General features: G+C 39.7%; 1 protein-coding gene across 6 annotated transcripts in view; it reads left to right on the top strand.

The window, feature by feature from the left end:
- LOC124721279 (nicotinamidase) overlaps window positions 1-17,444 on the top strand; it is a 284,503-nt gene that overhangs the window by 117,711 nt on the left and 149,348 nt on the right. For all 6 annotated transcript variants that reach the window (XR_007006313.1, XM_047246164.1, XM_047246167.1 and 3 more), the window contains exons 3-4: window positions 4,325-4,454; window positions 17,380-17,436. Coding sequence is in view for 5 of the 6 variants with exons in the window: in XM_047246164.1 (XP_047102120.1) it covers window positions 4,325-4,454; window positions 17,380-17,436 (187 nt within the window). In the remaining variant the exon portion in view is untranslated. The remainder of the gene's footprint in view (window positions 1-4,324; window positions 4,455-17,379; window positions 17,437-17,444) is intronic.

Below are 17,444 nucleotides of genomic sequence, written 5' to 3'. Positions count from 1 at the left end.
ATAGAAGACAACTTCCTAAAGAACAATACACATAACATTTATAGAACATTCAAGGCTAACTTAAGTAAAAATGAGCATTCTGACCTCAGCTTTAAAAACAAAAAAGAAAAGGTAATATATGGTAGCATGTAAAACAATCAGTTCTTGCCAACTAGTTTGAAGAGCTCCTAAACTGTGAAGTGCCATATGAGACATTCAGCTGTAATCAGTAAAACAGATCCTGAGTCAGAGCCACCAATTGTAGATGTTAGGAGCTACGTAAATATTTTGAAGAATAAAGAGTGACAATGGGGGTATTTCAGAACACTTGCAGTATTATAATGAGAATATGATCATCAAATTGACACATATTGCAAGTAAAATTTGGGAGGACAAGTAGTTTCCATAAGGGTGGATGGCAGCACTATATATCCCATACACAAAAGATTGGACATGTCAGAGCCTGGGAACTAAAGAGGAATATCTTTAATACCAGTGAGCTTTAAGATATTGTTACAAGTGTTACTGTACAGAGTGGAAAGTCAACTAAATCAACCAATTGGTGAGTACTAAGCAGGCTTCAGAAAGGGAAAATCATGCCAAACAAACCTTGAAACTGTTAATCATGTATCAAAAACAGATATGCATAAATTTAATGCTCATATTTGTAGACTTCAAGAAAGCCTACAATGAAGTTGATAGACTGACACTGTTCCAAATTTTGGAGAAGATGAATTGGGATGGAAAATTGAGTGAACTGATAAAATAGACTTTAAGCAATATAACATCCAAGACTAAGTTCAGAGAAAAGTTTTCATAGTCCTAAAAGATCAAAACCTGAGTCATACAGGCAGACTGACTCTCCCTTTGCTCTTTAACTGTGTTCTGGATGTGGTGATCAGGGAATAGCAACAAGAAATTAAAGGAGTGGGTGGAACACAGCTGGGATGCAAGAAAAAAAGAATGCAGGTAGACTGTCTGGCATTAGCAGGCGATGTTATGATATTGTTGGAATTATTAGAAGAGGCCACTAATCAAATCGCGTAACTATAGAGACAAGTGGTTAAAGCAGGTCTACAGATCTCTATTCAGGAGACTGTATATGATGAACATCAAGGCAGCTCCTGGATAGATGCCAGTAGAAGTGAAAACTCAAAAAGTGGAGAGATTTAAATACGTAGGAGAATGAATAGGAACAGGTCTGACAGTGAAAGAAGCAAAGGGAGTACGAATAAACAAAATCAATTTAGTGTACAAACTATGAACTTTTACAGTAAGAAGAATATTTTGGTCAATGCATAATTGAGACATTGCCAGACAGTGATCCACCCTGAGGCCTTAAAGGCAGTAGAATATCTTAACCTTGTAAGAACAGGATTATGCCAGAGCCTAGAATTTGAGGAGCAAAGCATCCTTAGGAGGATATCCAAGCCTCGAAGAACAAGAGACAGTCAGTATTGAACACGAGCAAGCCAAGAAGTGCGTGCCCAGGTAGAAAGAATCGCAGACACCCATTAGGGAAAGATGGAGCACATTCTTTGAACACATCTATAGAATGGACCAGGGAAGGTTGACATATCAAATACTGCAGTTTTCTGTGGAGAAGAAAAACAAAGTACGCTAGATTCGGAGAAGAAATGTAAATTGGGGAGGGAAACGCAGATTTGGTATAGAGTGACTTCCAGGGTGGGATTAGACCAGAACAAAATTGTCATGGACAGAAGAGCAAAGAAAGTTACGAAGTATGGGACTGAAAGAATATTGGACGAGGATAAAAACCAGAAGAATCGAAGCTGGCCCAAATTAAAAGTGGTCCTCAGGTGGCCAAAATGAAAAGAAGGAGTAGCAACAAAAACTGCAGAACTTCCAATCAGAAGTGTTCCATGACATTCAACACCAACAATGTTTTCACTGGGGAAAAAAAAAGAAGAAGAAGAAGAAGAATTAACGACCAGCAAATGAAATTGAGGAGTTCTAAGCCTTCTGATCACACTTGTAGTACTTTCAGACAAGTCTGAATAGGAATCATTTGCAGATGAAACTGAGAGTGATTGCTACAAGATAAGGGGAAAGAAGTAGAGAAAACCCCACCAATAAATGATTCCCATAATATGGTGGAATGTCCGTGAATTCAGGATTTGTGTGAATAAACTAAAACCCATGGCACAGGCAAGGCCAATGTGTTTATTTCTAGAAGATTTATCTGAAAGACACAAATGCTCCTGTGCTCAGTGGTTATAGCCTCCACAGGAAGGACAACCTCAGTGTGGAGAGAGCCAAAAGTGATGTGGCAGTATTTATGAGTGATGAATGCCAATTCTTGGCTTTCCCACTGCACAGCAGCTTGTAAGCAGTGCTGCAGTAATTCACGTGTCTGACTATATGCTCACTATACTTGCCCTTCCTAATGAAGTGCCAAAGTGCTGGACAACAAGGCTGTCAACAGTCTCCTCACACAATTCTCTTTTGTGGGAATTTTACTGTATACAATGTTTTGTGGTGCTCTATCACCACATGCTGTCAGTTGAGATGTAATGGGCCTGTTGTTAAATAATTTGCGCTTCCTGAACATGAGACTGAGCATGCACTTCAGCAGACAAGATCTTTTTCTGCCATTAGTGTATTGTTATTTTACCCAGTTCTCATACACACTTTTTAGTAGGAAGCAGATCGTAACCTGCAGTCCAGGAACGTTTTCTCAATCTTGGATACAACTACCATATTTAATGAAAGAAAGCCACTTATATGGGTACTCAGCAAGGCGAACGGACTTTGGACAGCTAGGTGGCTGTGTTTAAACATAGAGACAATGTCCAGGAATTAGTGGATCATGCTACAAACAAAATCCACTATAGTTCTGATGCATTCGTGCCAAAGCCTGTGGGACAACTCTGAAGACCGCCCTCTCCCTGGTGGAATAATGAATGTCACACACTAATTGACTATAGGATCTGCAGAGGTCCAAGTGCGGTTATATCGTGGAGACTTCGTAGCCCTTCAGGAGGCAAGAGCATATTGGCTTTGTATAATTTGTGATAACATTTGTTAAAATTCCAACAGTTCAACCCAAGTAACACTGCTATGGGAAATCTATTACGAGGATTTCATGCGCAAGATTAGGAGGTGCGGTATTAGGGCTATATTGAAGAGCGGCAGCATTGTTCACAGCTGTTGACATAGCATTGGATCATGAAAATTCAAGTACAGCATGTTGAAGCACCCCACTGAGAGTGCTGGAGAAATCCCGTTCAGCCTTTTTAACGTAATATGGAAAAAAGGACGATTTCCAGACTGTAGCAGGCCGTTATTTTAATTATTCTCTTGCAGCCTGGGAAGGGTGTCTACATGCTCAAGTAGATATTGTGCTGTTGCACTCACTATACATGTAGAAAAGACCTTGAACTGGATAATCAACTTAATGTAAACCATCTCTGTGAAATAGTTTGATCTGTACATGAACATGTGCGCAATGAGTGAAATAATTTGCTGTGTTGGTGAATAGTACTTCACACCAAATGTTAGTGCAACATCAATGAATGTCACCTCTGTTTTATGTAGTAAGTTTCTGGTGCTTATCTAGTTTCCTATCCTTTGCTATAAGTGTCTTCTTCCACATTTCTTGTTGTGTGAAATATAATTATGTAAATCCAAACACATAAATAGACAGAGTGAATAATAAAGAATGGAAAAAGTTCCTGAAGGCTGTTATAACATCCCAGAAATTGAGGCAGTTTTCAGGCAGAACAAAATCCAAATTTCACCAAAAGTCAAAGACAAATTATGTACTGCCTGGTAATAAAAGTTGAAAAATGACAATAATGCGGAATACAACAGATAATAAACTAGGCTTTCATTCAGTGTAAGATTAAAACATGAAGCTGAAAAAAGGATAAAGTAGACAATATTGAAATAGGTCTGGCAATGGATTTAGTGTAAGTTGAAGACATTGAGCTGGAGCAATCAAGAAAGATGGTTGACACTGTGGGGTAACATAGAGATATAGGTTGGCTGCTGGAGATGGCACATGCTTTGGAAAATGCCGGTAGTACAGCTGCATGGTACAGATTGGCCCTAGGTAAGCAAGCAGTGGTTTATATGTTCAGTGAGAAGAAATTAAATGTCAGAAATTCAGAACATATGCAAGGTCAACTTTGTCAATCATAGGCAATAGCACTGGAAAAGACAATGTGACAGAAGTGATGGTACACTGTACAAAAATGTAACAGAAAATGAGCTATGAAGGTGAAGTTCATTGTCACATTATTGAAAGCCACAGAACCTGTGACTTTTGAAAAGATCATTTGCAGGATGTCATTTATGTTCTTAATTTCGTGCTTGATTTCAGGGATGGACTTATTGATAAAGGTGAATTTGCAAGCATATGCAGAACACTTTTCCGAAATGACAGAGGCTTTATATACAATATTGAGCAACCACAGATTGAAGAAATGCATGCTGTCTTTGATTTAAATAAGGTACGTAGTTACCTCAAAGTTACATACTACATTTAAGACATGTTATTAATGAGTAAAGTGACATAAAAACTAAGAAGCTTTGAATACTACACTGCATGGCATGGATATTACTATGTGATCACATGAAATAAGGGAACCTAGTATCTTACACTGCCGGTGTTGGAATTTCTTTATCCGCTTTCAGTATCTCAAATGTGTTAAATCATCATGATATGACACCATACAACTGACAGGAAAGGTTTTGTTCTTTAAACATAAGGCAAACCTTTTTACATATTTACGCAACTAGAGCACCTTAGGAAAAGATTTAGTGTGACAGATATTCAAGCAACAATATGATGCATTTCATCAAAGATGTTGAGGAGGCACCTTAAGGCTTCTTTCACCATTTTTCATGCACACTCGCATATAAATTTCCCAGTCTCTTCACAGATGTTTGACAGTGGCTGCAGCCTACCCTATACATAGCGTGCTTAATCATTGATAAAGCTACTGACACTTCTCATCAAAGGATGCAAAATGACATTAGATCATTATCGACATTATGTGCTGTGTTCTTCCTTTCATCAGACAAGAAAGTTGATGAAGCATCACATGTAATTATACACAGAGTAATAATAAAGCGAGTCCAGGTTACTTGTGCAGACTTTAACTTTCTTAGATGCTGGCTACGGATTATGAGTCGTCAAATTCAATGAATTCTTTGTAACATTGGCAGAAAATGCTATATTAGTCCAGTAAAAGCTATCTAGTTCAACACTGTACTGCTTCTACATGTTTCTGGGTTTAAAACCAAAAAAATACACAAATTCTAGCTGGATTTATCATTAACATAAATATGTGTGTGAATATTTTAACATTATATGTAAATATAATTGTGAATGTGTAGGATGATTCAGCTAAGATGTTCACTTCAAGTATTTATGGAACCATGTCAATATATTGTAGTTTTGTTTTCACCCATATGAATCTTAAGAAAGTCCACACTGAACACTATATAGCCTCTTGTCATGTTGTTATCGTTGTGGTCTTCGGTCCAAAGACTGGTTTGCTTCAGCTCTCCACACTAATCTATCAGCATTCTTCTGTAGCACCAAATTTTGAAAGCCCCTCTTCTCGTCTTAATTGCTTGTTGTCCATGTTCACTTCCATGCAAGGCTACACTCCAGACAAATACCTTCAACAAAGATTTCCTAACATTTAATTTTATATTTGATGGTAACAAAATTAAAACTAAATACAGACTGGTATCAACTTATATTTTTCAAATGGAACTACAGTAATTTCCGCTCTAATATTGTAAATATCTAAGAGGCAAATTCAACCACATTTCACTCTCCAAAGTCTGATAAGTGGTTTCAGAATACTACAATATTAAGAACTTTTATTTTTGCAATTGTTACTGATGTTGTGATTTTACAATGTCAGTGTGTATGTTTAAATTAAATTTGTATTAAGTTTTTGTTCACGGGATAAAGAAGCTGCTAAGAGTCCTATTAAAAATGCAGAATAGCAGTGAAGAGTTTAATTTAAAACTAACACTAATCACACTAGGTTGCATGGGATTGGACCAACACACAACCTGGAAAGCAAAATATGTGGACGATTCACCAGGTAACTACAGCAACAGTTGTGTGAAGGTCACAAGCTGAATTGATTTGTAAAACAGGAAATTGAGATTAAAAGGTTGTTAAATAATAGTGTCCCATGAACAAAAACTTAAAATACAAATTTAACTTAAAGATACACACTGACATTGTAACATCACATCAGTAATAATTACAAAAATAAAGTAGGGAAGTTGGTGGTCATAAACACTTCTAAACAGTTCTATTTAAGTTATCAAGTATTCAGTATGCACTGCATTGCACATTTACAGTTTGTGGTGTAAGGACTTCTGGACAGACTGAAGAGATTTGCTGATGTCATTGGACATGCTGCAACAGTGTGATATTTTAAATTCTCTTGGGTCATTGGAACTTGTGCATAGACCCCATCTTTTAGCTTACGCTAAAGAAAAAGTCTAGTGGTGCAAATCAGGCAAATATGCTCTTGAACTGATAACACGTTGTGTCCCTCTCAGTGATAAGAAAGAGTTGCCTCAGAATTTTCCTAGCTCACAAGAGAGAGTAGTGGTCATGACACATATTATGCTGGCACCATATGTATCTATGTATTTTGAGTGTTACCCTCTCTGAGAGATCTGGTAGCAGTTCTGTGAGAAAGGGTTTGTGTGTGTGTGTGTGTGTGTGTGTGTGTGTGTGTGTGTGTGTGTGTGTGCGTGCGTGCGTGCGTGTGTGTGTGTGCGTAAGCCTGAATAACCACCTTTTGCAGTGCAGATCACTGCCTAGGTTCTGAAGGTACCAACAGAGATGTGGAGCCATGCTGACTCCAATGCTGTGGCCAGCTGCACTAGGTTTCTCGGTTGAGGGTCCATGGTGCGAACAGCCTGATTGATATAGTCTCACAGATTCTCTATCGAGTTTAAATCTGATGAGTTTGGTGGCCAGGGGAGTACGGTAAATTCATCCTGGTGCTCTTTGAACTGCACACATACACAGTGAACCGTTTGACGTGTTGGATTGTCTTGCTGGTAGATGCAATAGTGCCGAGGAAAAAAAAAATGCCTCTAGGGGTGGACATGCCGCCCCCTCCCCCCCTCCCCCCTGAAGATACCTGCATACTTAAGTTGATCTATTGTGCCTTCCAGAATGATGAGATCACCAGAGAATGCCACAAAAATATTCCCCAGGCCATAATGTTCCCTCATCCATCCTGGACACTTGAGATGATTTTTGAAGGATGTTTGCTTTTCAGTTGTTTCACATCTGGTAGAGCATAAAATGTTGTTCATCTCAAAAGGCCACCTTTCACCACTTACTGCTCATCTAGTTGTGGTATTGGCGTGCAAATTCCAGCCTTGGTTGCTGATGAATGTCAGTCACCATGGGTACCTGTTGTGGAAGCTCATATGCAACAACATTCGCTGACTGGTCATTGAGTACACACTGTCAGTAGCCCCTTGGTTTATCTCGGTGGTCAGTTGCTCAACAGTTGAACGTTATTTGCCCATACATGTCTCCACAGCCATCATTCACCCTGTCATCCATGGTGCATGGTGCAGTACAGTTGCCTTGGCTCCAGTTTTGTATAGTAGCATTTTGGTACCACCCTTGATCTGAAGGCCAATGAATGTGCCATTTTGGACGACACATAACTCACTCCATTTCCATATTACAACAATGACTGCACTGTTTTCTGCATCACTCGATGTGCTTTGTATACCATCTACTGCTAGTGCTGCCGCCTGCCATCTGTGAGTGGTTATTGCACATTGATATCAAACGTAGGTGGTGGTCACATTAATGTGACTGGACTGTGTAATTGCTACATTCAAGTTTTCCGTGATTTATAAAGGTCACATCTCTGATAAAGAGGATTATTTGAAGAAAGAACCTATTGCCTTGAGCAACAAATTTCCTTCTGTCTTCTGCAGTCCCACTGATTAATGTGCTTGTGAAGTGATACGTGATGCAGATTGAAGTTGCAATAATTAAAAATGTAACTTTAGTAGTGATAGTGATTCATAGATGCTGCACCTCACTATGACAACTGCCGCCTGTGATTGTAACAGGCAGAACTGGCAGTCATGCTGGCCACACCACCTGTACAGAGCTATGGCAGCCTTGTGCCAGTATTCTAGTGTGCTTTGCTGTATGAAGTACTCAGTCTATGTTTATACTGCTATGACTGCAGTGACCCTGCTTAGTTTCTAGACTGTCTCAGTTTCGCTGTTGCTTTACATTCACTGTGCAGGTTACAGTGACTCTAGCTCCGTGTATGGTTTATGCTTTCGCACCAGACATGAACAGGAAAGTGCTGACAAGGACTCACCCTATTGTGCAGGAGCAGTCCCCAACACATTTGCACCCAGTGCCTGTACTGTGGGCCCAAAGTTTCTTGAGCCTTGATAACTACCGCTCTCGCAGCAACAGTAACAACAGCAACAGCACTAGGAACAACAAAAACCGCAACAAGAACAGCATACTGCTATACTGCAGCTCTCATCTCAGCAGCAGCAATGTCAGTCAGCGGTCACGGCTATGCCCCCACCACTGGTTGATTGCTTTGACAAGGCTTCAGGAAGCTGTACGGTATACCTCCAATGTTTTGGTCTGCATTATCATGCTTGTAGCATTTCCAGTAAGCAACAAAGTGCCTTACTCTGGTCTTATAGCAGTCATTTGTACAAATTGACCACTCATGAACCCTACTGATTTGTCTTTCAATGAACTGTGTGGTCAGTTAACTGAAAATACTATGATCATTAGACACACCTGTTGCAGGTAGGCTACAAAGTAATCGGTGTAGGCTGCTGAAATGCAGGGTCTCGCATGTCAGTGCAATTTCACTTGTCAGAAATATAAATAAATTATTGACTATTGATGCTGTTGTGCACCAAGCCTCCAACAGGGAAGTCACAGCTAAAGCATTTGCCACATCTGATCCTAGTTTTAGTGAAATCAAATGATGGAAACTCCACATAGAAATGTCAACAGTGTCAGAAAAGACATTGCTACTTACTATAAAGAAGACACGTTAATCTTCAGACAGGCACAATTAAGGCACTTACACAAAGCTTGTGGCCATAGCCTTCATCAGCAAACGAGAAACAGAGAAACAAGCACCAAGCACCATTCATACTTCCAATCAGGCACACCTCACACACACTTGATTGGCAACTCAGGCCTAGTTTTGGTAAAGTCTTTAAAGATTGCTAAAGCTTTTGAGGTTGCTTCTGACACTCGGCATACTTTCACTAATGAAATTCAAGTGTCAAAAAATAGTCAGTCACTGTCACAAGCAACAGTCAGCTGACGATTGTGATTCATCTTCTTTTTATACCCAAAAGTCACAACTGAGCTCACAGTTGATCTTAGTGATTTCCCTCCAGTGTTGAGTAACCTTATATTGAAATATTCATCACATAAGCCAATGAAATGCCAGTCAAGCCCCAACTATGGCAGACATCATTCACGAAGCTGTTGCTTGCACGATGCACTGTGTGGCACCTGGCAGCTGTGTGTCAACAAGCTGCTCGTGGGATCCTGTACCAACATGGACCAATGACAGCATGCTGTTTTACAGAGACGGGGGAGCTGACCAGGCAGTTCTGCCTGCACTGCAGAAGATAACATTGAGTCTTACAATTTCCAGCCAGTTAGCAGAGTTCCAGCTGGACTGTGGAGCTGCTGTGTCAGAGGACACATGTCAGCAACTCGTGTCACCATTGTTCCTAAGGTTCTGGAATAGTTTGTACAATACCAACAAAAAACAATGTCTCTCCCTGTAAAATTGTCACTTACAGCTAAGTGTAAAAGCATCAAGCACGTAGTAATGTCCTTAGTAGTGAAGCTGCTCAAGGCTCTTAAACTATTTGGCTTACGTGTCTTCATGATATTTGGTTTCAGAAAAACAGATCATGTAACAATTACTAGGCATAGTCTTCAAATTGGCAGCTGGTTGCATGGAGGTACAGTTCTGTGTGCGTCCTCCTTCTATACACTGACTGGCCCATCGGGCCATCCGCCTTCTTCCTAATCAGTATGTCCAGGAAAGGAATACAGCCATTCTCCTGTAATTCCATCGTGAAGGTGATATTCTCATGTATGCTGTTTAGGTGGGCCATAAACTCCTCCACTGTCTGCCTGCCATGCTGCCAAATCACTTTGAGGAGGTGGCCCTACAAACTGCTCACTGTAAACCCAAGCACATCTTCCGCTATGTCGACAATACTTTCAAGATTTGGCAGCATAACAGTCAGGCAGTGGAGGGTTTATGGACCACTTAAACAGCATACATGAGAATATCACCTTCACGATGGAAGTAGAGGAGAACAGTGTATTCCATTCTTGTATATACTGCTTAGGAAGAAGGCGGAAGGCACGATGGGCCATTCAGTGTATAGAAAGAAGACTCACGTAGACCTGTACCTCCATGCAACCAGCTGCCACCATCTGGCGCAATGCCAGTCAGTACTGACCACCTTGGTACGTAGGGCACATGTCATTTGTGACAAAGAAAGCCTCTCAGATGAATCACACCACCTAAAAGAGGTATTTCGTAAAAATGGGTACAGTGAAACACAGATTGGTAGGGCCTTCAAGAGGGGACCGGCGGACAAATTTCGGAAAGAGCAAGATAACAAGAGACTCGCCTTTCTGCTATATTTGGGGCTCCTGTCAGCCAAAATCGGGAGGCTACTGAGAAAATCAAACATAAATACCGTCTTCCGACCAGCGCCGAAGACGAAAGAGCTGCTGGGCTCAGCTAAAGACCCACTCAAACTCAACACACCTGGCATATATAGCATTGCCTGCGAATGTGGCATACAGTACATTGAACAAACGCAGCGCAGCATCTCGAAAAGGTGTGAGGAACACATCAGACACGTCCGACTTGCGCAGCCAGAGAAATCTGCTATAGCTGAACATAGTATCAAAGAAAATCACACTTTTGATTTTGAGAACACCAGGGTACTGTGCCGAGCCGGGAGCTATTGGGACAGTATCATTAAAGAATCGATAGAAATATGGGGCCACGAGAATCTTGTGAACAGGGATGAAGGTTATCAACTGACCGTGGCCTGGAATCCAGCACTAGTCGCAATACGCCGTGAATGCACCAAGAGCGTCCAGCTGGCGAGATGTGACCAGAATGCTCTGACGGAGACACGAACGATGCACCCACTTTCCCCTCCACCCCACCCCCTGGCTCTCCAGCATCGAGCCTCCTGTGGCCAGGTGGTTGGGGGCACACTGCAGATATAAAGGGACCGGCATCCGCAAAGTCTCGGCACTTCACCAGAAGATGATGAGTATGTCACTCATTGAAACGTTGCAGTTTGACGACACCACCACCCGGCTGGAAGCTTGAGAACCCTTCACCAGCTGTATATGCTGGGAAAGCATACATTCACATTTAGTTACTAGACATACTTTCACCAATCTCAACCAGTCAGTGGACAATGCCTATGTTTTTTTTAAATTAAAAGACCTCATGGGTCCTCACATGTTTGTGGTGATTTCAAGGCAACTATCAATGCTCAGTATAACATTGATTTCCATTGTATGCGTCACATAGAGGGTTTGTCAACAAAACTAGCTGGGGCAAACATTTTTCAAAAGTAGATTGAAGAGGTGCTTACCTCCACCTTGTATTAGATAGCAAATCACAATAATTGCTGGTCTTAAATACTCTGTTTGGCTTGTACCAGTATAATTGTTTATGATGTGAGGTTGCCGGTGTCACCACCATCTTCCAGCAGTACTTAGGAAAGTTTATTCCAGGTATTCCATACTGCGTTAACTATGAAGATAATATGCCTCTGGTGAGGATCTCAGTCATGCCTCGTACACTTCCAAACTGGTTACAGCACAGACCTGGCCATTGTTTGCCCTACTTCCCAATTTCAGAGACGAGGGATTTTGTAACCCAACAAGGATCGGTTATTGAGAGGGACTCAGAGATGCTGCACCTTGCTACAACAACTACCGTCTGTGGCCGGAAGGGGCAGAACCAGTGTGCGACATGAGGCGCACCTCTCGCACAGAGCTGTGGCAGCCTTGCGGCCAGTATTTTATTGTGTCGTGTTGTATTAAGTACTCAGTCTATTGTCGTACTGCTGCGACAACAATGACCCTGCGTATTTTGTGGATTGTCTTCATTTCTCTATTGGTTTACATTCATTTCACAGATTACAGTGACAATTGCTCTGTTTACAGTTTATGCTTTTGTGTCATATGTGGGCAGAACATTTGCTCTGTTCATAGTTTATGCTTTTATGTGGTATGTGGACAGAATATTAATGCTGCTAGACTGACTTATTCCGGTGACACTTGCAATTTCTCTGGAACTAATATGTGGATTATGACCACAGGTACCAGGACATACATTTTGTTCGTTCTGCTCTTTGTAGGCATTCCTCTTACCCTCTGTGTAGCATTTCAGTGCTCTTCTAATAATAATTTTTTGCACATATGCCAATCTGTCATTCTTGTTGTACACCATTTGTAAAAATACTTATGTGCATACAACTCAGCTGATTCTTTTCTGTTCTTTCTGCATTCTCCATAAACTATGTTTTGGTCTGCAATAGATTCACTCTTATCCCCAAAGTAATCTGTACTCCATGGCCATGAAATGAATAGGAAGCTGTGTTTCCTATGTGTCCCTTTTATGGTGGTATCAGCATGGTGCAAGACTCCTTTGTTCTTACCTGAAATGACCTTTAAATTCACTAACTTGTGTATAAGTCAGCAATTCGTTTGATATTCGTAAAATAAATCCTAAGTTCTAATTATTGAAATTTCTGTGAAACTGCGTAATATATTTGGAAAAGCGAAATGTTGTTGAATTTGTCTCTTTCAGATCTTTTGTACTGTCAGTTCAAATTACTATAGTTTGTCTTCAGTTAAAACTTCTGGACTGAGAGGACATGATTGATGTATAAAACTGCTTCCCGACATTTTATCTCCAACTGTGGGAGACGTCTGCCGAGGTAAAATTGTGTGATTATACTATGATTTGATTTGAAAAGGTGAAGATAATACCAGGTAGCTTTATAATTATAATTGCTGTGACAAGATACTATATATCCTTTAGTGAGGACTTTAGTAGAATTTATTTGAATGAAACGAGAATTCAGATATGTTAAACGATCCTGTAAATATTTGGTGCCAATGCCTTAGCTGCATCAACCCAAATACAGGAATGATTCACTGACATTTTTGCACAATTTCATCTCTGAAATATTACAAATCTGTATAAAAAAATCTATAACAAGTCTCAAATATATGTTAATAATTGTTTTTTGAAATAAATGTAATATGGCTAGAAAGAAGATAATATAGTTAACCTGAGGGGCTTTATTGCACAAGGTTTTCTTAACCACTGGTACCCAAACTCACTTGGGCACAATGCAGAATGTACCTCTGAGGTACATTGCAACAATCAAAGAGAATACACAAATCATTACTAGTTCTCCTGCATAAATATGTGCACTAAAATCATTCTTTAGCTGAGATACATCGTATCCATAGTATGAATATAAAGTGCTTTCTAGCAGTCCATACCCATAATGCAACGATAAGCATTCTGAATTTGAAGCAGTTTTGTGTAGTGCACCATATGTAGAAGTTTGCGCAGATGAACAAAGGATGATCATTATGTACTAGAGTCCAACCAGCTGTTGCAGCCTCAAGTATTTGATTGACATCAACAGATATTCTGATTTTGCAAACCACCTCAACCCATTGAACTCCATGCTTAAAACTCTGCGTGGAATAAATACTGGCAGGAATAGAGGTAACAACATGCTTTATAACCGAGGTGCTGAGTTGTGAATAGTTTATAGGCACATAAATAAGATTGAAATCATCTCTGGATAATGTCCTTTGGAGGAAATGAACTTCCATCATGTGCATCCCACCCCCACCCCCATCCACACACACACAATGACCTAACTGCTACGTTGTCCTGGCACTGCAGCCAGACTAGATTGAAAGGAATGAGGAGGAGCAGAGAGGTGGAGGGAAGGGCAAGTGAGGCTGGGGAAGAAAAGGCAGTACCGGAAGGGTGGAGAGAAACAATGTGGGTATGGATTAATGGAATGAAGTGGGAGGTGGGGTCAGAAAATAGTGGAGATTGGAGCCAAAAGGATTGTGGGATTGAAGAATGTGCTGTAAGGAATATTTACATCTATGAAACTCCAACAAACTGATATTCAAAGAAAGAGCCAGATGGCTGTACAACCTTAGTCTGATGACTTCGAAGAACAGCTTAGTGAACATTTCAGTCTGTCATCTGCATCTGCCGACAACTCTATGCCTAAGATGTAAGGTGAATGGTTGCCTTTACTCTTTCCTTTATTTATTTTAACACATATGGTATACTAGAGGTCTTGTAGTAATCATACACCTGGGCTGAATTGTTTTCATCTGCTGAAATCAGTGTTATTGTCTTTGAAATTTGGCCTGACATATATGAAACCCAGTTGTATTGACATTCAACGTATTTCTTTCTGCATCTAAATTAATTTCTTTCTGCATCTAAATTAATAAAGAATTTTCTTTTGTGTACCTATGTCTGAGGCATTATGATGGAAAGAAATTTCAGACTCACTATTGCCACAGTATATTTGATTTTCTCCTTGCTATCAAAAACATAATCACATTTCTGCCAAATTGTCAGTGAGTGTGTGATCACTTTATTTTTGCTGAGGCATTCTCAATAATTTTACATTTGATGCATTCTTTGGGTAATCACTTGAGCATTACAAAATGTTAATTGAGAACACAGTAAATTCGTAAATCTTACTGCATAAATAGTTAACAGGGAAAATGCTTCAGACTAAATGAATTTTAGAAAGAGGTTTCAGTACTGTGACCTGCTTGGGGGAGGGCAGTGGGAGTGTTTTTTAAATTTAGACTTCTTAAAATGTTGTTCTAATGCTTTTCTGCACATTTTGAAAGTGCGAATACAACATCTTTAGTGGTAAAAAATAAAGTTAGTCTACCAAATCTCAAAAAATATTGTTCTGATTCTTTTTTGTTATAGGTATCGGTGCATACCACTGCATAGCAAATCAAGCACTGCATTTTTGAACTTCCAAATGCACTGATACAAGATGCTAATGTTGTCCTTTTGCACATAACAGAAGTATAGAAATAAAGTTAGTACTGCACTAGTGCCCTACTGAAAAGGCAACTAATAAAATACCCAAAAATTAGCAGGTAGTTAAGTGTCAACAGAACTCGGTATATGTGCATCTAGAAGAACTTGAGATTCTTATCAAATCAAACAATTAAATCCAAAAAGTAGATATTATTCAGTTTTTGGGACTGTAAGTAGATCATAACCTGAATTGGAAAAAAACTGTCCCATAGACTTAGTAAAGTGCACATGTTCAGTTGCATGGACAATACGTATGCTGATTTAAATTGAGAAATAATTTATTTTGTGTATTTTCACTCACTAAGGTGTAATGGAATAATTGTTGGGGGTATCTTTACACAGATCACATTTTCAGAAGACAGACTTGTGCTAATCCCAAAAGTCTTGTAGAAATCTCTTTAAATAGATTTATATTGTGCACTACTGTTGTACATTGTTATTGAAAACTAAAGCTAGTCTCAGTATTGAGTTTCAACAATAACGATGATGATTTTCCTCAAATTGTGTATCCAGAAAAATATTATTTCAGTGGGTGCCCCCAGAATGTTGATTCATACTCGCGGTAACTTTTATCTCTCAGCCTTTTTTTATGTGTGGCTTTACAGGATCATTACATACACCTACATCTATATTCCTCAAGTCACTTTACAGTGTGTGCATGAAGAACAACTGTCATTAAGCCTCTGAATAAGCTTGAATTTCTTTGATTTTCTCGTCATAATAGTTCTGTGAGCCTTTGTATCTAAATGTTCAGCTTTGGTGCAGAAGGACCCAGATTTGATTCCCAGTACCTCGTTGAATTTTTGTCAGATAGGGAGGTCTGAAACAGTGCGAGGTCTGAAACAGTGCCTTCTCTGCCTTCTGAAGCTGAATGAGGAGCTGCTCAAATAATGAAGCAGCCGCACCTTCAGGATTCATCTACCACAATAACATGTGGAGAAGCTGGTAATATGCCAGTCGCGTGTCCCAAGGTTGTAGATCACTCCTTGTTCTGATTTGTAGGCAGCAGTTGACCAGTCAAAATGGACATGAGGCCAAATTTGTGAGGGTGGCAGTGGTATGTGGAAGGAGGTAACACCTTTCCCCTGCTTCTCGAAATGGGCTCCCTCGGAATTTTAAAAGTAAAGCTCTCCTTAATACACAGCATCTCTGTTGTATCTACAACTAAGTTTGATGAGCAACTCTGTGATGCTTTTACATTTACTAAACAGACCCATGATAAAATTCACTGCCCTCCTTTGGATCTTCTCTCTTTCCTGTATTAGTCTTGCTTCATAGTGGTTCAGTTTCGCAAGAAATACTTGAGAATCGATCAAACGAGTTTTCAGTAAAATACTTCTTTTTGTGGGTGAACTACATTTTCTTAAGACTCTTTTAACAAATCTCAGTATGCCGTCATCTTCTTCTCTACATATAATTTTATGTTTGTTAAGTTTCCGATGCTTGATAGGGTCAATTGCCAGCCACTACACTGCATCATCTGTAAACAGCCTCAAGGAATTTTTAACATTATTCACCTTGTCATTTATGTACATTGTGAGTTGCAACAACCCTATAACACTCCCTGGGAGTACATTCAAAATTACTTTCTCATTTGATGAAGTGACCCAATTCAGAATGACTTCTATATATTTCTGTCTGCTAGGAAGTCCTGAGTCCAGTCATAAAGCTGGTCCAATGTTCCATGAGCATGTATTTTGTTCAGTAGATGACAATGCAAAACTATATCAAATTCTTCCAGAAGCTGAGGAAAATGTCATCAACCAGGGTGCTATTATCTGCTGCTTTCTGGATCTCGTGGATAAGTAGAGCAACATGACTTTCACATGATTCCTGTATTTGGATACTATTTTCATCTCTCCACAAAAGTCATTATATGTGAATATAAAATGTGTTCCATATTCTACAATAGATTGTGTCATCCATATAGGCCTGTACTTACATGCATCTGTCTGATGGTTCTTGTTGAAAACGGAAATAACCAGCATATTTTACCAATCTCTTGGGACATGTCTTTGCTGAAGAAATTTTCTTGTCCATGTTTAATTATGCCTCTCTTAACTTCGTGTGTCAGCCACAAATCAAAAACCATGTAAGACTGCAAATTTGGAATGCTGGATACATACGCTTTCTCCTGTTATAATGTTTGTATTAACATTGAATAGTTGATAAATTTTTGCTATGATTACAGGATGGTTATATTGACAGAGAAGAGTTCATATTTTGCTGGGATCGTTGGATAAAGAAGGTGAGTAT

This window comes from Schistocerca piceifrons, chromosome X, assembly GCF_021461385.2.
Source record: "Schistocerca piceifrons isolate TAMUIC-IGC-003096 chromosome X, iqSchPice1.1, whole genome shotgun sequence".
In the NCBI taxonomy this organism is placed as follows: domain Eukaryota; kingdom Metazoa; phylum Arthropoda; class Insecta; order Orthoptera; family Acrididae; genus Schistocerca; species Schistocerca piceifrons.
This window is presented reverse-complemented; position numbering and strand designations above follow the sequence as displayed.